Below are 27,403 nucleotides of genomic sequence, written 5' to 3' on the forward strand. Positions count from 1 at the left end.
CCAATTTTGAGTTCCAATTATTATTACTAAAGGTATTGAAATCAATAAAATGTGTGGTTTTTTTTCACTGTGTTTGTCTCCTATATGATATATTTAACTGACATTTCTTATGCAAACAACCAATGATTTGTAAAGGAAAATCATGAACATTTACAGATGTGCCCAATCTTTTGCATACCACTGTACATCCATGATCCAGACCCTCAATTGAGACACAGCTACAGTCTTTTCTGAGACCCAATCAGCATCAAGTGGGCGTGTTACCAGGGCACTGTGGCTGCAGTTGGACGCACTGGATGGGAGCGGGAGGAGTTAGTGGAGGAAGAGTCTTCTAACCTAACCCTGAAATCTGCAGTCTGCCTATCAGATATGACTCATTCCAGCATGCTGGAACTTTAACCCAACTGTAATCGCACCTCAGTATAACTCTAAAACCAAATCTTCAAAAAGCCTTTGAACGTCAAAATATTCCTCATAAAGAGAGGTGTCCTCAGCTCACTACAGACAAACACGCACACACATGCATTGGAGTAGACAGACAGGTTGGTGGAGGTTCCTCCCTCTGGCTGCTATGCTGCCAAACAGGTTTGTGGTGTGACGTGGTTGTAGGAAAACAGCTCAACACACAGCCCAGCCTAAAGTCACAGCGATGTCTTCAAGTGTCTGAAAACTGAGGACAAGTTAAAGGCACTGTTCTTCCACAAAGCTTGGACTGCAGTGTGGGACAGGTGAGGGTCAGAAGACGTTCATCCCCCAGGCCACATGTGATGTGATGGAATGACTTTTCCTTGTTGTGTTGGTTGGCTGTAGGTGTCGGCTTCAATGGCAGCCTTGTCCATGGTGTGGATCCCGGTGCTGTCCCTGCTGCAGCTGGACGTACTTGGACGTGCTCACTGTGCAGTCACCTCCAGACATGCTGCAGGTACACCACCACACCTATGAGGAAAACACAACACTGTTTATTTTTCAAATGTGGGATCTTGTGGCATTCAAAGCATTTATGGCACCTGCTTATAGAACAGAATGCTTATAGATCATTAAGTCTGATGAATATATCAAACTGAAATGACCTAAATCTGTTTAAATCGGCTTTTATTGTACAGTTGCTGCAGTTTAAGGACACATTTATCACTGGGTGATTTTTCATTTGCTTGTATTCTAATATTTGATTCCTTATTCTCTGTATAGATGCAGTGTATGCCCTTACTTTTTTACTGCTAATTCAAATTTTTTCTTTCTTTCTTTGCATATCTGCTGATGTTTTATTTAATATCTATATATTAAGAGTTGTCCCCTGGTTTATACAATAGAAAATGGGAATATTTTTGTGAATTTATATATATTGGAAATACTTTTTCCAATTTAAAACTTATATTTCCATTATAGTCAATGGAATTAAACTATCGTGTAAGAGGGAAGACTATGAAATGGGGACTTGAAAATACAGTTGTGTTTCACTTAATGAAATTAACTAAAAATATTTAAATGATCTATGATCTATTTTTACCAAAATAAGTTTTTATTAGTGCTGGTAAATCCACTGACAAGATATGTGATGACTTTTCCTGAAAGGCTGTTGCTTTGATAATCATTATATTTATTATATTTAACACATTAGTGAAATACAGTAAATATTATAAATTAAATATCATATATATTGATTAAAAAACACATGGAATCGACAACATTTTCATTATTTGTGTAATAGCAGAATTTGACCATATTTATAGGCAATGTCATTGTTTCTAACACATTTCAATATCCTTCATTTAATATCCTTCAATATTACAAAGCAAAAGATATAAAGCAGGTATTATCTGAAATGAAAGGTAATAAGTGCATTTTAAAATCGTGTAATGTAGATATTTTATTTTAGAATATATATTCCCCTTCATGCAGCTTTATTTCCCTAAAATATCCACACATTATTTATGTCATCTTGCTCAGCCTCATCTTTTAGAAAACATTGATTTGATTTATATGGTGATATATAAAAACTATTAGTGAACACCTGGAACAGAAGTAACTCCACACAACAACACACTGATACATAACGTTTACTGTGATCTTAGAGGTCATGATATCATGATGCCTGATTATCCAGTATTTATTGATCTATTCTTACTCTGAGACATCACAGTAATGATGAGTGTTCTATCCAGTATTTATTTGAACTTTGAATCTACTTTCTCACACACAAACTATCTCAAAGATAATGTATGTTCTCCACTTCAGCTCACAGACAGGAAACCGAAATTTGTGAACCTCTCACTTCTCTGTTTTTAGCTCATAGGAACACGGGCTGCTGGTTTACCGCTGCCTCGTGTGGTCAGTTTGTGTCACTGAGGAGAATCTAAACAAACTCTTTCAAACATCAAAGTCACAAAATAACAGGCAGCAGTGGATCGACAAATCCTGTGTGCTGGGACAAACTTTAGATTCCCTGTAAGGATATTTGCGTAAACATATGAATAACATATTGTAGACTTTTGAAACGTGTAAATGTCTTGTGTTGTGCAGGAGAGCCAGTGCTGTTGGACGAGCTGTCAGCAGCGTCCTTCCTGACACGCAAGCTGCTGTATAACAGCTGGGACTTTGAGGTGGTGGTGCCTGACAATCTGGAGAGAGAGTGTCTGGAGGAGATGTGCAGTTATGAGGAGGCCAGAGAAGTGTTTGAGGATGACGTGAAGACGGTAATGCTGTCTCTCCTCTGCTCAGTGGAGGATAAATCTTACAGGTTTAAACACTTGGAGATTGCCTGGACATTAGCAGTAAAGAAGCACGATGTAGGATTGCAACCTTCAAATAATATCTCCAAGATCATTTTGATGGTACATCAACTTATTACAGGGTGAATGTCACCTCTGTTAAAGCCTGAGTAAGCCTGCATAGCCTGCATGGGACAGAACAACAACAGCATTCTTCTTGACAGCATTTGTCACAGCTTAGTGGGGGAAAATAAAGTGTCATCATGTATTAAATTCTCTAACATAGGCTTCTGTACCTGGACTGAAGACATGGTTTGTTCACCAGTATATTTGGCTTGTTACACGGTTGGTGTAGTGGTTAGCTCTCTTAGTTGGTAACGAGTATTACTAATGTTGTGGGGAGTAAGTCACATTATGGGGACAAAAAACAAGATCCCTATAATGTAAATGACTATATTTTACGGTGAAGAAATGTTTTAAGGTTAGGTTGAGGGTCAGGGTCAGGGTTAGGTCAGCTAGCTGTATTTATGGTTAAGGTTAGGGTAAGTCTCCAGGAAATGAATGTAAGTCAATGCAACGTCCTCTGAAGTCATGAAAACCCCTCATGAGTGTGTGTGTGTGTGTGTGTGTGTGTGTGTGTCGGTTCTTGTACTTGTTATAAAGTGAGGTCATTTTTACAAAGTGAGGACATTTTGGCCGGTCCTCACTTTGTTTTCATTGAAATCACTTCCTTAGGTTGTAAACATGCTATAGTCTGTTTTTTAACAGAGCTCCTCAATTTGGTACAAAACCCGGTTCCACCTGCAGATATTTTATGGTACTGCACCCAGTAGTTCTTTATAGAAGTCATTCATGAAGTATATATTTGTAATTGTGTTGATTTAAAAAGTGGAAATGCTGGTCCTCAGTATGCTGCAAGTACAAGAATTTGTGTGTGTGTGTGTGCGTGCGTGCTCAGTGGTAGACCGAGTTGTCTTTTAAAGGTGCCATATATAAGAATGTGGCCAAAAACGGTTACTACACTCTAATTCAAAATACCGAGGTCTTTTAGGTTTAGTTTTCTCTGTCATTGCTCAGACGTAACTGACAACCGTGTTTGCTCAGCAGCTGAGACTCTACTGACTGCAATGATTGGTAGACGGCAGTAGGTGGCGCCACATGCGAAAACATGATTTCAAAACATAAACATGATTTGCAGTCTGCAAAATATTTTTTTTAATGCAAATATTTTGTCTGTACTGTTGTTGTTGGTGAGTTCAGTTTGTTATATGAACATTATGCCTGAGTCTCTGTGACATATTAGGAGGATTTTATGGCCAGTTGCTTTAGATTTATTACATAATGCACCTTTAATCTGAAGGTTGTGTGTTGGATTCCTGCAGATGATGCTGATGTTTACAGTCTCTCTAAAGCAGTGTTTCTTTATCCTCACCCAAATCAAAATATAAATTCAAAAGAAACAAATGTGTGCATATTGTAGTGACTAATCTACATCTACACTACCAGTCAAAAGTTTGGACACACCTTGTCATTTGAATGTTTTCTCTTTATTGTCATGACTAAACAAAAAAGTGTGAAATAACTCTAAATATGTTTCATATTTTACATTCCTCAAAGTAGCCACGCTTTGCTTTGATTCCTGCTTTGCACGCTCATTCTCTCCATGAGCTTCATGAGGTAGTCACCTGAAAGTTTTCCCAGAGATACTGAGCCCTCATTGGCCCTTTTGCCTTCACTCACTCTGCGGTGTGTCCAAACTTTTGGCTGGTAGTGTATATCTGTAACACTTCATATTAAAACAAATACACATAAATCTTAACAAAACGATTCATGCAAATATGTTTGGGACCCCCCAAAACTGCAAACCATCTGTGGGTCCCACCTCAGCCTTTGGTAATCACTGAAACATCCTCTGGTTCTCATCGAGTCATCTTCTTTTCCAAACAATATACTTCACAACATTTTCTTTTCTTCCATTTTCAGGATGCATTTTGGACCAGCTACGTCAACAGTCACGGTAAAAGGATTAGTTTTATATGCACTACTGTGTTGGCTCTGTTTGTACTGCATCTTATTGTTTACATCACACCATTTGCACGAACTGGCCTGTAAATATTTCAAACATTCTACAACATTTTTCATTCTATGACGTCAATGACAATAAAGCCTCGTTTATTCTATTCTATCATCCAATCCAAGAACGAGTTTCAAACCAGAAACAACAACGATCAACAGAATGTTTTTGAAAGAAGTTCATTTCACAGTTTTTCATGTAAATCCTGTTTGTATTTCAAGTGAATTCTCCCAAAGTGGACGTGTCAGGGTTGGTGGCAGGGATCCTGGCTCTCCTTGTGTCTGCTGTTATTGCCACTGTACTGGGAATCTACTGCTACAAAGCTAAGCAGAAGAGTGGGCGAAGATCAGCACAGTAGGTTCACGCACACGCACACGCACACACACACACACACACACACACACACACACACACACGATTTTCACGTTTTGTTTTCATTGTTGTCATAAGAGAAAACCCCACTGCACTTGTATGTCAATAGTCACTTAGTTAATTAGTTAAAACTAATTGTAACTTTTAACACTCTGGTCAAACATCCCCTGGTTTATACAATAGAGCAGTATTTCTGATTGATGTTCCACTGGTTTGAAAAGCATGCCTCTAGACCAAAGTGACCCACATTATAGACATTCTGAGTATATATATATATATATATATATATATATATAAGTATATACTTGTGATATAAGTATATATACGAATACAGCACCACACTGAAGTCAGCAAACATTTACTGAATGACTATTTGTCATCTGTTGATCAATTTATAAAAAGATGATTGTGAATCAAATGCAACATATATCATCAGAAGATTGATAACAATGTGAAACATTATATTTGTTTGCTGTTCTAATGCAGTCAAAATTCTTTGATCCGTTTTTTCAAATTAATTCAATGTTTTATATTTTTATCTATTCAACAAACACATTTGTAGAATTTGTCTGATAACAGTTGAAAATAGATCTTTAATGGTCTTTACTGCGACTCTCACTGGTCACATGATCTGTGAAAGATGTTGAATTTTACCACCCAGGGTGAAAAACTTGTGCACATACTGAAATGTAATTCTAATAAATTCAATAAGTCTTCATATTTACATTAGAAATACTTTTCATATGTGTGTTATACATATATTTGTCACAATGTCATTTATGTTTTTACTCCATATGCACAAATATGTTTATATATACATTTATATTTAATTGTCTCAGAGCTCCAGTAAGGATCACAGCAGACGGCCGTCCGTCCACAGAGATGGTGCCGCTCGCTGGGATCCCTGCCCCAGGTCTACCCAGCTACACCGAGGCTCTGAACCACAGTGGGCAGCATGACGCCCCACCACCACCATACTCAGGGTAAGCAGGCAGTTGATTCAGTCAAACACAGACACAAAGACGAATAGATGTGGATAGTTTTTAAAAGAAAACAGTGTCTTCTTGTGTATGTGTATTTTGATTGTATGATTGTACATTTATAACTTAAGTCTGAACCTGGATATTCAAACACGTTCCACTGTGCACTTCATCATCAAACCTGCCAAACAAATCTATGTCTGCATGGTGGACATTACAATGACTAACATTCTTTTCCTGGAGGCTTACCGTAAAAACTACTACTGGCCTAACTAAGCCTATCCTCATCCTAATCACCGTAGAACATTGGTTCTCAAAGTGCGGCCCGGGGGCCAATGGCGGCCTGCAGAAACATTTCTGGCGGCCCGCAGTGAGTTACAGTTGATAGTTTTAATCCAGGAAGTACTAAGCTTGTTAAATGTTTATTGGACATTACTGGATACAGACCAATAAGTGCAAACTGTAGAACTGCAATCTGGTCATTAAAATTATTACAAATGGGATTTCTTTCTGGTTTTTTCCCTTTTTTTTCCTTTGGTGGCCCTCAGTCCAATGTTTGGTTCCTAAATTGGCCCTCAGGTATCAACACTTTGAGAACCCCTGCCATAGAATATAATGTCTTTTTTGGGAACTTGCTCTTTGTCCCCATCAGGAGCCTAAACATTCAGATCTAGGTCCTCATAACATGAATAATATCTGGAACACGCACACACACACAGGACATCCGGTCACTTAAACAGGTACTAAACACGTGAAGCATTTGGAATTTAGAACATGCAACACTGACACTAAACACTAAAAATTCTTAAACACTGTTAATACAACTAAGTTTAATAAAAGACATTCATGCAGGTAAAGGAAAGCAAAAGTCAGGTGAGGCAGCACAGACACACTCTGGACACTTAAAAGCAATCAGATATCCTCTTAACTCTGCTTAAACAGTGTAGACCCAGTATACTGGGTTGAAATGCTGTTAGATATCATTTGATGATATAAAGTTATGTGTGTGTGTGTGTGTGTGTGTGTGTGTAACGATGGTGTAATTCTACTGCTGCCTTTGTCCAGGGAGCCCAGTCATTATTTTAAAACACTGCCCAATCATAATACATATATTAAAGGTAAATTTTTTTAAGAGTGGTTCTATGAGTCACTAACACAGAGTCAGTACTGATGAAAACACTCTACCAGAGCAGAGATGAGGACAAACCAGATATAATCTACACCTGCTGAAGAGTCTTTGCTCATTTTGCCCATTGAGAAAATCAGCTATTTGCTTAATGGCTGACAGGAATTGTTGAATGGCTGTTGCCACCATTGATCAGTTCACATGTTTTATTTTGTGACTTTGGTGTTTGAAATGATTTGTTCTGATTTTCCAAAGTGATACAAATGCAGCAGCAGCAGCGTCTGAGTCCCTGTGAGTCTTTCTCTTTGGACTTTGTGTTGTAAATGTTGTGTCCTTGTCACACCACACTGTTACGGTGTACTATATCATGATACTCACTAAGTTTTGTCCCATCTTTAATCACAGGGGGGCGCCATCAGAGCCTGCTGATCCTGGAGACAACCAATGAGAGGAATGGCGTCACTTTTTTAAATGGCTTGATGGGAAGATGTGGTTTGAGCTTTTGTTCCATGTTGTTTTTATACATTATTTTATGTTTGTGTATTTACACAGACATACAATTGAAGGCAGGGCAGGCACAGACCCAGGTTTCACACCACTGACAGTATGATATATGAACTGCTCTATGTGTGAAAAGGGTGGGGTTCATTTTTTTGTCCTTTCAAACTTACACTCCATTGTTTTGCAGCTGTACAGTAGTTTAATGTTGACAGTAATTCATAGAGAATGGTTTAATATAATAAATGATAAAAAAAAAAAAAAAATGGCTCCAGTCATTTATCTTTCTTTCTTTTGTAACAACAGTTCCATTTAGGGCCAAATACATTCTTGAATAGTGTTAAATTGACCTTGTTTAGTTTTTCTTTAACACTAAATGAGCTACATTTATTTGGCCTTAATTGTTTCATTGCATTACTTAAACACTTTAAATGTACTTGTAATATGTGCATTTGTTGTTTACCAAGATCGACCAACACCACCACCTCCTACATACATATACATATACATACATATCTACAGTACATATATATATAAACCTGGTCGTAATAGACGTTTTTTACAGCAGATATTTCTTTAAATGAAATAGTAGGACAAACACAGGATTTACCAGGTAGATCACAATAAATACTTGACACCTGTGGAGGATGTTTTTTTTTTTAACAACAAAAAACTCTGCATACATCTTTTCTGGATGTGTTCCAGTAAAGTTAAATAGAAATAATGATCCTCTATTGTCATTATAGCATTGCTAAAACAACAAATCTAATGGTGGCTTAAGATTACTGCACAATACTGTATATACAGTATGTATATATACACATATATAGGTATTTATTAATGTATTATTAATGTACATGTGTATGTAGTACTAATAAAGTATACAATAATAGAAAGTCATTGATGAAGTATTTCAGCAGCATAAAGATAATAAATTCACTATTCAAATAGTGTAAATTTACCCTCAACTGAGAACCACTGCAGTACAATATGACACGTGCGTGTGTGTGTGTGTGTGTGTGTAAGGAGAGGATGAACGCCAGTCCAGTCATTCCTCTTAAAAATGGCGTCTTGTGAGGCAAATGAGAGGAAATAGCTTCAGTGTGGAGGCAGTGAGGAACAGATATTTGCAGCAGCAGCAGCTGTTGGCTCTGGCTTTGTGTCTGTGGATGTGTGTGTGTGTGTGTGTGTGTCTCTCTCTCTCCTCCCTCCTCCTCTACTGTTCCTCCCAGTCTACACAGACTCATCAGGCGGAGAAATAAACAGAGACGAGCGCAGAACAGGGAAGAGAAGGCATTCCTCCCTCCCTTCCCCCTCCTCCTCCTCCTCCTCTCTATCTGTCCATCTTCATCCACAGCCCTTTCCTTTCTTTCATGGAGAGGAATTATCCCGCTGCAGGCTTCGGAGATCTAGGGGCTGGGACGGGATGGAGTTACGACAGAGCAGCCAAAGCAAGGTAAGCTTCCGCGGGCACGCCGACCACCTCCACCACCTCCACCACCTCCACCAGCACAGGCTCCAACAATGCCAGGGCACATGCAGAGTGGCTGCTCAGCGCTTCCACTGCCGCTGCTGCTGCGCAGTGCTGCTGCTACCAGGCTCAGGTAGAGCCGGGGTATTGTCATCATCAGTGGGAGAGAGGGGGAAGGGGGTGTCTCTAACATGCATGGAATGCGATGGAAGGTTACGGTGATACAGAGACAGACTGAAGGGGGAGGAAGTCTGCTGCATGGAAGCTCAGTCTATTCTCGTGTTAATCAAAAGAATGAATGATTACTAATGGCTTTGTCACAGACGTGTGTGACAGGAGCGGACTGACTGTTGCTACCGCCGCTGCTGCTGCTGCTGCTGCTGTTGTTCGGCAGAGAGAATAAAGATTAAAAGTCATGTTGTCATTAAATAATACGTCGCCAGCTTCTCGTGTGTGCTCACACGGTGTAACTGCACTGAGTCAAACATGCGACACTCGGCTGTTGTGACGAAGACAAATCACGGCACCAGCACACAAGGTAAACCCTGTTTTCGCTGCACCCAATGCGGGTTCCTGTCATCCGTGAGCCCGGCTGCTCCAGCTAACAGGCTAACATTCACACACACACACACATACACGCTTCAAACCCCCGGCCTGGCCTTTCCCACATATGGTTGTTCTTTTCCTGGACAACCTGTCGCTCAGGTGAACACGCGTTGCCCACACAGCTGCTGCTGCTCTGTGTTGGAATGAAGCGCGGCCTCCAGCCATGCTAATTTACTAGCCCGTGTTAGCTCTTAGCGGTCGCCTTGACAACCACATCAGCCCTCCGCCAGACTCCGCGGGCCCCGTCAATGGAAGCTCTGCCTGCGCTCGTCGTGCCAAAAAGTGATTTCAGCCTCCTTTTGAGGCAAAAATATCCCTCAGCCACAGAGTTGGAGACACAAATAATTTATTTGGGCACTGAAATTATAATAATAATAATAATAATAATAATAATAATAATAATGATGATAAAACATGCATAATACTGTTTACTTGTAAACAACAGGTAAACTTAATAATACTACAGTGTCATAAAAAGGGCACTGTAGTGTTACCAATATACCCATACTTTATTTTAAAAACTACGGTGGCCCTGAGGTGCAAAACACAAACGCAAATCACAAAACATAAATGCAAATCTAAAACAAATGCAAATCACAAAACACAAAAAATCAAAACGGAAACACAAAAGCAGAAAATAGCAGAAAATACAAATGCAAATCCCAATACACACAAACGCAAATCTTTGCTCACTTAGTAGAGCTGTCGTCCCATGTTGAAGTGCACACTGCAGGTAGCCCGGTTCGAATCCCACCTCAAGCAAAAAACACAAACATTAAAGCAGACAACACAAAAACATTATCTCACAACGGAAACGCAAATTAAACTAGAAAATTCCAGCGGTGTGATTTCGATGGTGCCTGCTGCTTCCGGCATGTCCATTTTTCGGGCAAAGTCCACATTCAGGGAAGTTCCCTCGTCACACTTGTCAAGTTTCATGCAGATGGGACAGTGTTAGACTTTACTTCCTGTTTTGGGCATTGCACTTCCGGTTGGGAGATCATCTTTTCCACACATGTTCAGGACGGGTCCCTGGTCTCATATATTGTGTTTTGTGCACATCGGTCAATGTACAGTAAAGTTAGTGGTTGCTTCCTGTTCGAAATGGCTGACTTCCTGTTGGGTCAAGGGTGTGTAAAGACCAACCCGTGTTTTGTGATTTGCGTTGTGATTTGCGTTGTGTTTTGTGATTTGCGTTTGTGTTTTTGATTTGCGTTTGTGTTTTTGATTTGCGTTTGTGTTTTTGATTTGCGTTGTGTTTTGTGATTTGCGGTTGTGGTTTGTGATTTGCGTTTGTGTTTTTGATATGCGTTTGTGTTTTTGATTTGCGTTGTGTTTTGTGATTTGCGTTTGTGTTTTTGATTTGCGTTTGTGTTTTTGATTTGCGTTGTGTTTTGTGATTTGCGTTTGTGTTTTTGATTTGCGTTTGTGTTTTGATTTGCGTTGTGTTTTGTGATTTGCGGTTGTGGTTTGTGATTTGCGTTTGTGTTTTTGATTTGCGTTGTGTTTTGTGATTTGCGTTTGTGTTTTTGATTTGCGTTTGTGTTTTTGATTTGCGTTGTGTTTTGTGATTTGCGTTTGTGTTTTTGATTTGCGTTTGTGTTTTTGATTTGCGTTGTGTTTTGTGTTTTGCGGTTGTGGTTTGTGATTTGCGTTTGTGTTTTTGATTTGCGTTTGTGTTTTTGATTTGCGTTGTGTTTTGTGATTTGCGTTTGTGTTTTTGATTTGCGTTTGTGTTTGTGTTTTTGATTTGCGTTGTGTTTTGTGATTTGCGGTTGTGGTTTGTGATTTGCGTTTGTGTTTTTGATTTGCGTTTGTGTTTTTGATTTGCGTTGTGTTTTGTGATTTGCGTTTGTGTTTTTGATTTGCGTTTGTGTTTTTGATTTGCGTTGTGTTTTGTGATTTGCGGTTGTGGTTTGCACCTCAGGGCCACCTTAAAAAAACCCTCTTGTAATCATGTACACTCACATGATGATTTCATTTGGAGAAAAGCAGGTGTTCTGTCATACAGCTCAAACATTCCAGTGGAACAACGGCTTTACCTGTTTAATCTGAGCTGATGACACACCTGTACTCCCTGAACATCTGCTTTTCATTAGCCTTTAACATTTAAATGAATAGAATGACTTCTGAGAGGCAAAATAACAACATGCTACTGTTTGACACACTTTGGAGATACAGTCTGTAACACGTTGGAGGGTTTATTGGCAGAAATGTAATATGATATAGGTATGTCTGCTCTATATACACTTGTAGTTGCTTTAAATTAAAAATCATTTGTTTTTGTAGCCTTAGAAAAAAGCAATTTATACCTAAGGCAAGAGTCTGGCTTTATGGAGACCGCTACCTTGTGCTGTCGTGCTTGAAGCGGAAGCTTAACACACTGAGAAGAATGGCTCTGCCCACACAAACCTGATGAAAAAGAAATAGGAAATAGCAGAGAATGGAGAATTGCTGAAGAGTGGTTCAATCCTCGATCTGTCCAGGGTGTACCCCGCCTATCGCCTTTTGTCAGCTGAGATTGGCACAGCACCCCCACAACCCTCCTGTGGAGGATAAAGCGGTAGTAAATGGATGGATGGATAGATGGTTCGATCCTTTCTGGTAGGTGAAGGCCACCAGAGGGGTTAGTCCTCTGTTGCACTCCACAGTCTCACCATTAACCCTGGGTCATATTACTGCGTTCTGTTTTTTTGCCGACTTGTGCTTCTTTATGCATCTTTATGCATTTTGACATGCACATACAAGGTATATTATTATTATTGTTATTAATAATAACAATAATAATAATCATGATACATAATGCTCTCCCGTATTTCCTTGGATCATTTCTTTGTCCATTGTTACAGTCTTCTTCGTTGATTTTTTTGATCAAAACAAAACACTGCAGACCAACTTAGCAGATATCAAGACCATAGCAGACTTCTGCAGACACACAGATGTGGAAAGTATGACCCAAGCCTTAGATGTCACCTTGACAGTAGATCTTTAATATTTAGTTTAAACATGATCTGTATTTAAAATGTGGATGCACTGCAGTGCAGATTATAGATACATCATCTGTAGGAATTAAACTGTTATCAGATAGAGAGTAAAAGGCATAATAGTAGGTCCTCCAACACGTGTGTCAGGCACTTTCTCCTGCCTGTGAGTATACTGAAGATGATTTCATGAAACTGTGACATGATGGCATTTTAAGTAATCTAGTTAACAGTAATGTGCACATTCATCACTCACCATTAAAACCCAGTTCAGGCTCAGAGAGTTCACACAAGGAAATACAGACTTGAGCTCCCCAAATAAAATCTATGCCTGCTGAAGTCTTTGTGGATAGAAGGGCAGGCCGAAGAGGCAGAGGAAGCAGTAACCTGAAATGACGTGTGTACAGTATACCAGATCACCAAGAAGGTCACTGGCAGTACGAAAGCCAGCTCAGGTCCAATCACGGTAAAGGATGGCTCCCTCCTTTCCAAAGGAGAGGAAAAACTCAAGAGATGGGCAGAAGTCCTCAACAGACCAAACCCTACCTCACCAATAGAGCTGTAACGATACACAAACTCACGATTCAATTCGTATCACTATTTTTAACCCACAATTCATTACATTCCACATTTTTTTTTTAATTTAAAAAACATTTTATTTAAACAACATTTAATTATATAGCAACTTAATGTAACATTTAATAACACTATTTTGGAACGCTTGGAACAGATTTAAACATAAATAAATAACCAAAGATTTCTCTCTTTTCTGTAACAAAATAATACTGTTGAAAAATACTGGATCCAAATGTTTTGGGGCTGGATTCTCCGATGTTTACATAATCACGCTGACGCTCCGGTGCCGCTTTTCAATGTGTGCGCTGGAGCGGGTTTTTTCACCTCCTGCTGGTTTGATCCATCGGTGTTTTAACTGTGTTTGGTGAACATAAGAATGGTTTATATATATTTTAGCTGAGTTTCTGACCTTTCTGTGGGTATGCAGCATGTCTGTGTTTGTTAAAGTTTGACATGGTTTTATGACGCTTTTGTCGCTGCGTCTGACGCTGCCCCTGTAGCGGGGACATCAGTGAAGAAGATATTAATGCGATAAAAAAAACACATCGCGTTAATGATGACTGTAATTAATTAATCACAATTAAAGAGATAATTTGACACTCCTAATAAAAATAAGTTTGGTAGCACTAACAGCTCATATCATGTGGCTGACTGGAAAAACAACTGGGAGTTAGAAAGGGCGTGTCACGATTCTGCCTTCTCACATCGCGACACAGGTTCGTGGCTCTGAGTATCGCGATTTCGATACGCATATCGTTACAGCCCTACTCACCAGCAATCACAGAAGATCCACAGCGCTTGTTAGAAATGAAAACTAGAGACTTCACTGAAGATGAAATGCGAAGTGCCATAAAAGTACTGAAGAACAACAAGTCACCAGGCATGGATGGCATCACTGCTGAAATGCTCAAGGCTGGAGGCAAGTGCACTGTCAAGTGGATGTGCCAGCTCTGCAACCAAGTCTGGAAATGTGAGGGAGTACCAGATGACTGGAAAACTGGAGCAGAGTATGCATCCTGAAACTGGAGAGGGGTCACCCTCCTGTCCATACCAGGAAAAGTGTAAACAGTCGGGCTGTAACTAACGATTATTTTCAAGTGTACTGGTTTGAAGTAGCAACAGGGGTTCGCCAGGGGTGTGTGCTGTCACTGATCCTCTTTGCCCTCATCATCGACTGGGTACTGAATAAAGCAACAAATGACAAGGGCATATAGTGGTTGTATGAACGGAAACGGTCAGATCTGGACTTTGCAGACGACATTGCTGCACTAGCAGAATCCACACAGGAGCTCCAACCCCTAGTGAGTGAAATAGGCTCCTCAGCAGCTAGCATTAGCCTCAAGATCGATACTAAAGACGAAGACAAAAAACTTCCTGTCAGGAACGCATCCACCACCAACAACTGTGTTACTCGACCAGGAGGAAGTAGAAACGGTAAAAAACTTCACCTACCTAGGAAGTTCCATCAACAACAGCGGTGGCATGGATAAAGAGGTAGACTGTAGAGTGGAAAAGGCCTCAGCCGCATTCAACCAACTGAGCAAGATCTGGAGAAGTAAGAAGCTTTCCCTTAAGACAAAACTATGTTTCTACAACAGTAATGTAATGTCCAACCTGTTCAGTTGTGAAACATGGATTATGAAAACTAGCCATAAGAAGAAACTTGATGCCTTGACAGTAAATTTGTTAGGAAAATCTTGGGTATCAGGTGGAGTGATGGAGCGATCACATGCAAGCGACGGCTGAGTTGGCTAGGCCGTGTTGTTCGACTTTCACCTGAGAGACTTGCTAACCAACAGTGTCGCCAACTTAGCGAAATCTGACGACTTTCCGATGGTGACTTTTGTGGTGTTTGGAGACTCTCACATGAAAGCATATCACTCGGTTACTGTGCTCAACAAGCAGCGGGTGCTGCTGGGATCGCCTCCCCCTCCCAAAGACTCACAGGTGGTCACAGGAGAGCGTTCAGACTGCTAATGAAACACGCGTGTGCATGGCCGCCGCTGTTCCGGCTCTGGCTTACTTAAAGGGACACTGTGTAGTATTTATGGGTTTATATAACCCAAAATCCACTTTTGTATACATATTATGTGCTCCTGCATTGTCTAGTCGCTGTATAATAGTTTTTGTTTCATTTTCGTAGTGTTTCAAAAAGTCATATAAAATATCATGGTCGCGGGCCGCTGTTGCATAGCCACTGTTAGCAGCGAGACGCCATGTTTCTACCGGAGCCTGTAAGGACAAACGCAAGAGAACAAATCAAGCGTCTCTTTACTTGTAGCGGAAGTTCCGCCTCCTCTCTCTCCGCTTCGTCTGCTACAGCCGCGGTAGCTCGCCCTCTCCCTCACCTCACGAACCTCATCTGCTGACACGAAGAAAGACAACGAGGACGACATTTGACCAGCTGAGGATACCGTAGCGCTCAGGGAAGGGAGGGGGTGAGCAAAGGAGCAGTTCTTTGTTGTACATTTCAGCCTCTCCTATAGATGGCACTATAAACTACTTACTTCACCTTTAAGCGGGGTTTAATAAAAAAAAAACAAAAAACATCCTCTACAGGTGTCAAGTATTTAGTGTGATCTACCCTTACACTTGAACAATAACACAGCTCTGTTAATACTGGAGTGGAACCTTAATTAATGTTACTGGTAAATCCTGTGTTTGTTCTACTATTTCATTTAATGAAAGAAATATTTAAAGAAATATCTCTATATATATGTAGAAAACGTGTATTACACCAGATTTATTCAAGACATGCTTGAGCATTACATACACACATGTTGCATGAGTTAAACTCATTGACAGCTTTCCTTTAAAAGACAATCACCATATCGTCTTGCTGAATGTCATATATCCACTGGTTTCATCTTTTTGGGAGTTTGGGAGCAGAGTTGTGAAATCACAAAATAACACATTTGGACTTACTGATGGACAGAGGAGAGCACCAATGACTACTGTGTGTATTTATGTGTTGTAGTTGATGAATGCATATAATTAATTTTTTGTGCATTTTGGTTTTAATGATATTATTATTATTATTATTATTATTAATAATAATAATAATAATAATAATAATAATAATAATAATAAATAGATCAGCCAGCACAGTACATATATAGACAAGGCAATCGGAGACAGCAGACTTAACCCCATTCACACCACAAGCCTCTGGCGGCCTCTGTTGTCTGTTGGTCATATTGGCAAGTACAGGTAAGGAAGCACAAACAGACAGACACACAGAGCCACTAAAAACACAGAGTGGGAGTGAAGTAAAAATCCTTGTGCGCTGCTGTAAGCGGACGCAGAATGGATCATTTTTCTATGCGCAGCTTTATCCACACATCCAAATATGACACATACATAATGATCTTTATGACGAGCATCAGGTGAGCGGATCTCTTTAGTTACTGCTCAAAGAGAGAGAAAAGAGAGTTCTGTCGTGGGGAGTTCATAATCTGCGCTGCAGCCAAGTTTCGCTTTTCACTTTCCAGCATTTAATAGGTGTTGTTCCACCGTGTCCTCGCATCTTGTTGGAATCGTTTAATTGGTGTTCCAAACTGATCTTTTGCATGTCATCACAACATCGTTTCGGTGGTTACCGGGGAAACGGGAGGAAAAAATAGGGTGTCTTTTGGGTGTCCTGCCTAAAAGTAGGGCGTCTAATTTCTTATTATTTTCCGGACGCCCTGCTGGCTAAAAGCCTGTGCATAAGACAACATAAGTACATAAGTCAAACCAAATAACCCTCTGTTTTCAGCTTTATGTATGACAGCTCCAGGTCATCCCACCCAGACTCGGAGCTGCTCCACAGGCAAGCTTATGGCACACCTCATCCCCTCCAGGGCTATGCAGCCAACCACCACCCAGGAAGCTCCAGACAGGGTGGGGCCTGGGGATCTGCTGGACGAACACTTGGTAAGATACATATATCAGTTTATGATGTGATGATGAAGTGCTGCTGTATCATTGCATGGTTATTGTTTTCACAGGGTTTGTGTGTGTGAATAATTTTGGTTTGTGGACAAAATTAGATATTTCAGAACATTATCATGTCAAGGTTTGGGAAACACTTTTCAACGTTATCTGACATTTTGGGGACAAGGCAAGTACTCAATCAATTGAGAAAATACTCAAATACTACATATTAATCGATTATGAAAATAATCGTTAGTTACAGCCCGACTGTTTAGGACCTTTTCTGTCATAAACATGACCTTGTGAGAGCAGCACCCCCCTGCGAACTTCATGTGCAGGATAAAGCGGCAGATAAAGCAGTCAGTGAAACTGACCATGCCAGGACCTGTAGTCCTTGTGGGGAACAAAATTGTCCTAATGAGGCAGAATCACATTTCTGAGGAACTGTTTATGTTATGTTTGGTCTTAAGCTTTGAATTGTGATTAGGTGAAGGTTAGGGTGAAGCATTAATATTGATGAGTTCACGCAAGTCTCTTTGTGTCGCCCAACGACATTACCACACATGGTGCACAGGAAGTTAGTCCTGTTATGTCATGACTCATGGAAGCAGGATGGAAGCACAACAGAGACACAGTGCTTGAAAAGTGAGATAGCTGCAGATGGTTGAAAAGTTTTCAGAAGTGGATTGTACTAATAAAAACCCCTTGGTCTTCATCAGTTTTATGGAATCATATTACCTTTGCAGCTGGGTAGTTTAGAGGTCATTGTGCAGTATTTTGGTAATTCTTAATTCCCTGGGGGGTGAAAGAAGTTAAGTACTGAAGCTTTGATAATAGGGCAAGAGAGATAATCCAAAACTTACACTGATCCCTGATGACGTAGATTAAATATCGGTAAGGTATAGTTTCAGACAGGGGCAATGAACAGTGTTTCCAGGAACAGTGACCTCATTTATTAGGTTAGCATGGAAGACTGTTTTGTCACAGATAACTACTCAAACAGAGCTTCTGACACAAATCTAATTACATAGAATTGTGTCAATGTTTTCAAACAACACTCTTCACGAATCAAACACTTTTTAAGAAGGAAAACAAATATTTTTTATTGTTTGTTTTATTGTTTGAAAATACACTTGTGTCATGTTTTTTTGTTTGTGGGCAAAAAACTGCCTGCTGATTGGCAACTGAGTTTTGGAGTGACAGCTCAATGGACAGGAAGTCGTCACAGGCTTGGAGTTGCTTGCCGTCTGGAAGTCGTTCCTCGTCGTCATCCGACAAAATAATTGTCAGTTTCTAATGTTTATAATCTGACAAAGGTTAGATATTTACAATTATTTTGTCAGATGTTGACAGGGGAAAACTTGGGCAAGGAGTTCCAGACAGTGACTCCAAGCCTGTGACGACAGCCGGTCCATTGGGCTGTCACAACAACAAGTGAGGGAGCGCAAAGAACTTGAAAGAAAGTGTATTTTCTTTCTTTCTTTTTTTTAAGGAGGACAGCCTTTTTTTAAATTTAGACTGTTTTTATTGGAAGCAATTACAATGATCACAATCAGGCAGAGATGTAAAAGATTCAATATGTTTTAAAAGTGGTCTCTCAAATGAACTTAAAGATCCATTCAGGGAAAACCTAAGCCTCTCAAGTCTAATGGACAGTAGTAGAAAATCCTGAGATGGAGGATGAGGGTGTTTCAAGTTGAGGAGTATGAGTCTCCTGACCAACAGGGTAGTAAAGGAAAGAACAATCTGCATAACTTTAGAGGAAAAAGGCTGCAAAGGGGCACCAAACAAGGCCAGGAGAGGTTCAGGAGTAATAATAGTATTATATGCTGTGCGTTTTGAAGATTTCACACCAGAATGTGGAAAGCCTAGGACAGAACCAAAACATACGGGAATGGTCTGCTGGAGATTGTTTTTCAGGCGTGAACTAATTGTAAAACATTTTTCCAATAAACATCATGCAGTGTGAATCCAAGCTCTTGTTCCCAGGAAGCCCTGAGAGACAATAAGGAGTCCACTAGCGGGGGACGACTAGGGAATGCTGGATTCTGGTTCAGAATAATTCTTATTTGAAAGAAACGTAAGAGGTGGGAATTTGAAAGTCAAATTTATTTGAGAGCTCAGAAAAGGATATAAAATGTCTTGGTCATAAAGGTGCTTAAATTTAGTTAACCCTTTGTTGAACCAAGTCCGAAAGGTTAAATCCATACAAAAATAGGTGATTGTTTAAGATGGGGGAGAGGTCTGAGGCCCTGTGAAGGCCCAGGCCTTTTCTAATTTGAATCTAGATTCTAACAGAGTTCATTACCAACGTGTTTGAGGTAAAGTTGGAGGCAGTCAGAGGAAGTTGAGAGCACAACAAGGAGTGAAGAGAGAATTTAGAGGATGAAAGTTCCATATCTACCATACTTAAACTTGTGTTGTCTGGCCCAACGAAGCACCTTCTCCCTCTCTTGAAAAACGATGAAAGCAAATCACCAAAGCTCTGGGTTTACCTCCTGGTCCAGGTTTCTGGGCTAGGGAGCGATGTGCCCTCGGTAGATTCGGAGGGTTGGAGAAAACACCTGGACCAAGGTTTTCCATCAGCAGGGCAGATATGAACTCGATCGGGCCCCGACCTTTTTCACTGACCTCAGGAATGTTTATTATACGGAGGTTGACTCTACGGGATCTGTTTTCAAGAGTGCTGGAGAGACTTATTCTGGGCCTGCAGAAACTTCACTATTTTATCGGTGCTTGTTATGCGCTCAAAGTTACCCCCCGCCAGGGATTCTGCAGCAGTGAGGCGGCCGTTGAAGAGAGTCACAATCTCGTGAAGTGCGACAGAGGTCTGTATCGGTTTAACCGACGCCTGGATTAATGCAGACATGTCATTCTGGAGCGAGGCTTGTTGCTTCTCCAGTTCAGAGACCAGCTGGCTCATTGACAAAGTGTCCGGGAGTTCTTCAACAAGTTCAGGTGAGTTGCCAGCCACAGTAGCCGCACCACCCCACGTAACTGGGCAACTCGGCGTGCTGCTCGTTTTAGATTTAGAACCACTCATTTCACGGCTTGGTGAAAGCTATAACTTCTATATCGTCGTCCAGTACAAATGTTCAAGTTGGGTGTTTACAGGTATATATTAAAAGTTCAACCGGGAGACCTCTTCAGCATGACCGTCGCCTACATCATCACCACCGGACCCCACCACCATATTTTTAAATGATTAAATAATGAAAAAAATGTTTGCTTCTTGGGTTAGGGTTGCTGAAAAGTTCTGTTTGAAAATATTAACAAAAATCTAGGACAATAATGTCAGATGGACAACCTTCTACCAAGGCAACCTACATGTCAAAGCAGGGACATTTTGTGTCTATGTCTGATAGCAAAGAATGAATGAAAAGCAAATTGTTGTCATAGTCAAAGTAAATATTAGTTTTTTCTGACTGACCAAATAAAAAGATACTTTACAACAGAGGCAAACATTTGACCAAAAATGTTATACTTTTACTATGATGATAATATGATCTATGATATTATTTGTATGAATAATATATATATATATTTTTTTTTTTGTTTGTTTGCTTTTTTTGATAGGTTTATCAGGACTATTTGATACCAGCCTCCACCATGCCAGCTCCTCTGGTCATGACCCCTCTGTTATGAATCTGATTTCAACGCTCGAGTCCCGGGGTCCACAGCCCACTCCCTCTGCTTCTTCCCTCCTCTCCCAATTTAGAACTCCCTCTTGGCAGACTGGTGAGTGTCGAAGCAACACTACATTTGAGACACTCTATTTGTTCTTACTACTACTGAAAATACATAATAGGGATGGCCCCATACCACTTTTTCAAGTCTAATAGCAATACCGATACAGCAACTTTGAGTATCTGCCGATCCAATACTAATTTGATACTGTCAAAGTGTTTCCCACTCTTAAACAACTGAGCAGTTTATATGTAATATGTTTTCATGGATGCTTTGTTGAAGCGAACCATCCAACACATCACAATGAACTGTGACACAAATATTCTACTAATGTGAAGAAATAAATACATGGCTATTTGGTCTATACCGATCCTGAGTATCGGATCAGTGCATCCCTAGAAACTACTTATTAGAAACAAATTTTACAGATTTCATTTGCAAAATAATAATCATTAATTTCATTTTATAATGTTTTTGTCTTTACCTGTCAATAGTTGTTAATTGGTAACAAATGAATTTGTTCAATTTGAACAGTGACTTCCTTTGACCAACACAATCCATGTAATGTTTCCCATAGCAATGCATACACCAGCCCCACCGGAACTCTTTATTTCAGGGGCACTTCAGGGTTCCAGCTCCTTCCCTTCTTCCTCAACCCTGTCAGCTTACCAGCACCCAGGCTCCTTTTCTGGGCGGTCTTTCACTCCCTCAATATCCTTACAAGATGCACCAACATTCAGCCCAACTCCTAATGGCTTGCTGTCCCCCCATGATCCCTTGCTACACATCAAAACATCCTCTCAATCTAGCTTGGACTTTAATCGCTTGCTATCCCAGAGTACCACTTACCGGGGCTCTCAGGAACCCCTAGCCTCTCCTCAGACCCAAACCCCTTCTTCCTCTTCCAACTGCCACCTGTCCCCTACCCAGTTTAACCTGTTATCCTCTCAGCTCCACAACCAGTCCTCCCAGCTCTATAATGCATCCATGCTCTCGTCCACACCAGCTTTGCTACCTGCAACCCCAACCCAGCCTCCCCCTCCTCCAGAAAGGGCAGTTTCAAGGCAGGACAGTGTGATCAAGCATTATCAGCGTTCATCCCCACCCCATCCCACAACGCTGCCCCTGCAGCAGTATGTCAGTTGTGGTTCTAGCTACCAGCAGATAGCCAGCCATCACCGACATGATGGTGTGTCCTGCAGTCCCCTGGGAGATGAGAGCCCATCCACAGACCGAAATTCTTCACCACGTATGGAATCCCAGACATATCGGCCTATCATCCAAACTCCTTACTCATCTTCATCCACCACCACCTCAGCCTCACCCTTATCTGGCACTAAGGGGGTCAAAAGTTCCAGTTCCAGTACTGTCTACCCCTCATCAGTTTCCTTATCATCCTCCTCCCGTACCCTACACACCTCATCATCAACCTCCTCCACATCATTATCCTCTTCTAGCTCCAAGGCAAGCACTGGCTCCTTGTCTGCTCCCTTTTGTCAGAAGCCCCCACCCCAGCCAGTGCCAGTGCCACCTACTCTAACATCTACCCTTGCTCAACAGCCAGCAACCAAACAATGCCTCTCCACATATTGTACTCCATCTGTGGCCAACTCTAGTACAGTCCCTCCAGACCAGACCTCTCCTCAGCAACATGCCCAGTCCTACTCTCCCAACCAGCCTCCAACTGCACATATAGCCCACTCATATGGAGGCTTCAGCTCACCTCATGCCCAGGACCTCAGCGCTGGGGCAGGGGGCACTGAAACAAAGGCTTTCACTGGTGTCGGTACAGTAGGACACTCATTCTCTGCAGAGATGCTCTTTGGGGGTTCAAGCTTTGGTTCAGCTTCTCTTAGAAGAACTGGCAGTCCATCGTTAGGGTATGGGAGTGCTGGAGAATCAATAGGAAGTGGATCTGCATCAGGAGGTACAGCTCTTGGTAGTGGAGTTGGGTCTGCAGGATCTGGAAGTGGGGCAGCAAGTGTTGGTAATGGAAACAGTTACCACCTGCCTGAATCTAGTCCCTCATCCTCCATCAGTTCAACTATCAGTCGTCCTGGATTGCATTCTCCTGCTGCTGCTCGCCCTGCACAGTCCCCAGGAGCATCAGGTGCCACCAAATATTTGTCCTCCATCCTCTCTCCAGCTTTTATATCCTCACCACAAGGTTTTCATGATACACAGCAAGCACAGAATCAATCCTACCATGCTTCACCACCTAAGCCAAAAACAGTATCAAACATGCTTGGAGCTCAGCAATCCCAAGATGAGGAAGAGGATCATGATTTCCTCATCCATCACCTACTTCATGCGCAGGACTCAACTCCCCATTCTTCCCAGCATCACCCACCTGCTCAGCAACTCCCCCAGTCACTCCCACAGGCTAGTGATGGGGAAAGCAAGGGTGTGACCTTAGATATTAATAAGGTTTCAGAAGAGCGCTACCCCTTTCAGAGTGTCATTCGCACCAGTAACACAGCCAGCGGTTCTGGCACTGGATCGACAATTATTGAGGCAACAAGTGGCAACAGTCAGGTGGAGATATCCCAGAAGAAACAGCAGCAAACCAAGTCAGAGGTGAACATATCGAAGTCCACTGCTGTGGGCTTAGTAGGGGTCAATGACTCTCTTTCCCACTCCCATACTACCCATTCCAGTCAACAACAGCGTGGCCCCATGGGACCTGTAGACCGCTATGGAAGAGAGCCCTATACTCCCACACACTCCCAGCATTTCCATTGCTCTTCACTCTTGTCTTCACACACTCAACACCCCCAGCACTCTCAAATCTCCCACCACACTCAACACACACAGCATGCTCAACATTCACAGCAAGGCCATACTCTCTCACATAGCCATCCTCACATGGAGTTAAAAAAGACCTCTGAAACAAATGATACATACTTATGTAACACACCAGATGTTCAGCAAAGTCACCAAAGCCAGGTTCCCCTCTCCCTGATGGATTCACCGCCAGCACATCCACAACAAACTCATATGCTGCAATCTGTCCTTTCCCATACCACCCACACCAAGCTGGACCCCCAGCTGCCCCCTCAACAGCAACAGCAGCATTCATTGAGACAGCAGGCTATGGGTTCATCTGCGGGAACAGGGGCTGCTGGCGTGAACTCTCACTCACAGAACCAGTCCTCACAGCTCACGAACCAGGGTATTGACACCCACTACAACATGGGACCCGAGCCAAGAGATGCAACCCGAGCCAGTCAGACCTCCAGGGCTCCGCAAGATATGGTAGACCAGTCTCATTCCCAGGCAAACACCAGAGACAGTGGAGGACCTCTAGAGAGAACTGGGCTTGGTATGACTGTTAGAGTAGAAGGAGGCAGTGGAGACATGCATAGACAGCAGCACAGACTTACACCCCACCATGTTTCCCAACAACCAACCTCAGATCTCCATGACTTTCTCTTAGAACCCAATTTGGCATTGTCCACAACTTCACACCTACATCACCTCAACCAGCCTCAGGCTCATTCCCACCCCCATGGCCACCATCAACAGCAGACACATGCTCACCATCAGATGTCACACTCTCTATTAGGTCATCCAAACTCCCACAGGATGGAAGCAAATATGGGGACTCCCCAACCACAGCAACAGCCCCAACCAAGAGAGCCAGAGACGCAGCTGTCACAATCCCAATTAGATCAGCTCAAACAGCATCAGTTTGACACAATGAGTCCAGAGTGTAAAGTTGGACAGAACCAAATTCAGCAGCAGTTTGCACCCCTGAATCCTGTCTGCTTTCCAGACTCTCTCTTACACGATGGAGAACGCTCATTCTTCCCAGAAATGGAGGACATGTTTTGTTCAGCTGATTTTAAGTCAGGCTTTGTTGCAGATTCTGGGACAAGACAGGGAACTCAAGAAAGTCTTACACAGATCCATGGGCAAAGGCAAGATGATTTAGAGTCCTTAAAAACAAGAGATACTGGAGAAAGCTATGATATGGTTGGTCATCACAGTGATCAAGGCTATGGACCATACTGCCACAACCTTCCAGGAACTGGAAATGGCAATCTGCTCTTAGATGTTGACTCTATGAAGAACCATGAGCTTCCCTCTACTGTTAATACTGACCAACTTGGCCTCATCCACTCCCAAACCCCAACCATTGGATTAAACTCATCTGTTCAAAGGGATGGCACAGTGAACAAGATGATGGGAGCTGTGGGAGTGGGTGGTTCAGGTGCTAGTGGACTGACATCACCTATCTTCTGCTCTTCTCGACCCAAGAAGCTGCTGAAAACCAGTTCATTTCACTTGCTCAAACAGCGACGTGAGCCACAACCTCAAATAAAGAAAAACTATGCACAGGAATATGAATTTGAGGATGATGAGAATAAAGCTGATGTTCCTGCTGATATTCGTCTCAACAGTCGGCGCCTTCCTGACCTGCTTCCCGATTTGGTGTCAAGCTGTAGGAAGGCTGGTGGGCCATCAGGAATGGGAGGGCTTAGTCCATTGATGAGTGACATGGACTTTTCCCATTCCAGCAACTACTCTGCCCTGGGTTACCCTCCACAACTGCTCCCACATGATGGCCCCAAGAAGAGAGGCCGGAAGCCAACGAAGCCAAAGCGTGAAGGCCCTCCACGCCCCCGAGGTAGACCTAGAATACGTCCACTTCCAGAACCTCCTTACTGCAGTGGGCTGATAGGCTCAGTGACAGGAGAAGGTAGGAGGGGTCGTGGACGTGGTCGAGGACGAGGCAAGAGAGAGGAGGTGCATGTAGACATGCATCGAGATATAAAAGTACAAAGCCTCCCATATAATCATCAGCAGCATCATCAACAGCTGAGCCAAAGGCAGCATATCCAACAGCATCCACAACAACATCAGAGACAGCAAGAAGACCCCCACCAAGCACCACAGCAGCCGCAGCAGCATCGTCTGCAGCCTCATCAGCAAAATGTTTCCTGTCCTTCCCGTCAACTGCATCATCAACAACAAGATCATCAACAGGACCCATCTGAGCTGCTGCAGCAAGAGCCAATCAGGCCTATCAAGGTAATGTTCATATGGAAGTATTGTGACAGTGTTGTGACATCAAAATGACTCATAAAGTACTGTGCAAAAGTCTTAGTTTTAATAAGAAATGATAAACATCTTTTGTCACGTAAATATTCAGGAATTACTCGGACTTGCACTAACAAATAACCTGACCACTATTTTATGTTCTCAGTCCCCTGTAATTTTTCATGATTTTCCTTTATAAGTCATTGGTTGTTTGAATAAGAAATTTCAGTTAAATTTATCATATGATTATTTAAACACAACTAGGTATGTGCATAAGTTTAGGAAGACAATTTTTGTGCATCCTCCTCTTGCAGAAATAACAGCCTCTAAACACTTCCTATAGCTTCCAATTAGAGTCTGTTTTTTCTGGCAGAAGGTATTTTGGACCATTCTTCTTTACAAAACATCCCCAGTTCAGTCATATTTGATGGTTTCCGAGCATGGACAGCCCGCTTTAAATCACACCACAAAATTTCAATAACATTCAGGTCTGGGGACTGAGATGAGTATTTAGGGCCGGCATAACTTCAACTTTGTCACTGATTCCTGGACATTGTTCACCACAATCTGCTGATATTGAGTGGAATCCATGCGACCCTCAACTTTAACAAGATTCCCAGTCCCTGCACTGTCCACACAGCCCCACAGCATGATGATGGAACCGCCACCAAATTTTACTGTAGGTAGCAAGTGTTTTTCCTGGAATGCTGTGTTCGTTTTCCGCCATGCATAACGCCCCTTGTTTTGCCCAAATAACTCTATTTTAGTTTCATCAGTCCACAGCACCTTATTCCAAAATGAAGCTGGCTTGTCCAAATGTGCTTTAGCATACCTCAAGTGACTCTGTTTGTGGCGGGTGCAGAGAAAAGGCTTTTTCTGCCGACCAATGATTTATAAAAGAAAATCATGAACATTTACAAACTTTTGCCCAAACTTTTGCATACCACTGTATCTTAAACTGTCACACCACAGTAATTCAAATGTGAAACAAATGTTACATGCTTCATCTTGAAAGTCCTGCTGAATATCCTGTCTGTCTCTCAGATCAAACTGCCTGTTTCCACCATGCTTCCATCTGAGTCCTTGTTGAGGACAGATTCTCTGTCCAGTTCTGAACCAGTTCTGTCTGATGGATCAGTGGGGTCAGCGCCATCTCTCGGCCTGAGTCCTGGACCCATCAACACCATGGATATCACCAGAAATGAGCTGAACCAGATGAAGGAGGAGATGGTGAAGCACCAGCCAAAAACTGGAGAGGTAAAGAGCACGCAGGAGAAGCTGAAAAATATCTGTGACGAAAGAAACATCTACAAACACCTGTATTCGATGAGCCTAAATGATTCAAGACTTGTCTCACTTGTGGCAC

At 41.8% G+C, this 27,403-nt stretch overlaps 2 protein-coding genes across 2 annotated transcripts in view; both read left to right on the forward strand.

The window, feature by feature from the left end:
- Nucleotides 1–822: 822 nt before the first annotated feature.
- prrg2 (proline rich Gla (G-carboxyglutamic acid) 2) lies at nt 823–7,735 on the forward strand (the record flags this gene model as incomplete). Its single annotated transcript, XM_083897069.1, has 6 exons — nt 823–922; nt 2,521–2,693; nt 4,692–4,725; nt 5,004–5,136; nt 5,994–6,137; nt 7,666–7,735. 6 exons carry the CDS (start codon nt 823–825, stop codon nt 7,706–7,708), a joined length of 627 nt encoding a protein of 208 aa, XP_083753195.1. The 3' UTR covers nt 7,709–7,735.
- Nucleotides 7,736–9,131: 1,396 nt separating this feature from the next.
- The window catches only part of prr12b (proline rich 12b), a gene marked incomplete at both ends in the record, with an annotated part of 35,310 nt that continues 17,038 nt past the window's right edge, over nt 9,132–27,403 (forward strand). The window contains 5 exons of the mRNA XM_083895902.1: nt 9,132–9,214; nt 17,150–17,307; nt 20,884–21,045; nt 21,572–26,028; nt 27,082–27,294. Coding sequence (XP_083752028.1) covers nt 9,132–9,214; nt 17,150–17,307; nt 20,884–21,045; nt 21,572–26,028; nt 27,082–27,294 — 5,073 coding nt within the window. The remainder of the gene's footprint in view (nt 9,215–17,149; nt 17,308–20,883; nt 21,046–21,571; nt 26,029–27,081; nt 27,295–27,403) is intronic.

The sequence above is a fragment of the Microchirus variegatus genome, assembly GCF_963457635.1.
Source record: "Microchirus variegatus genome assembly, chromosome: 10".
Lineage (NCBI taxonomy): Eukaryota > Metazoa > Chordata > Actinopteri > Pleuronectiformes > Soleidae > Microchirus > Microchirus variegatus.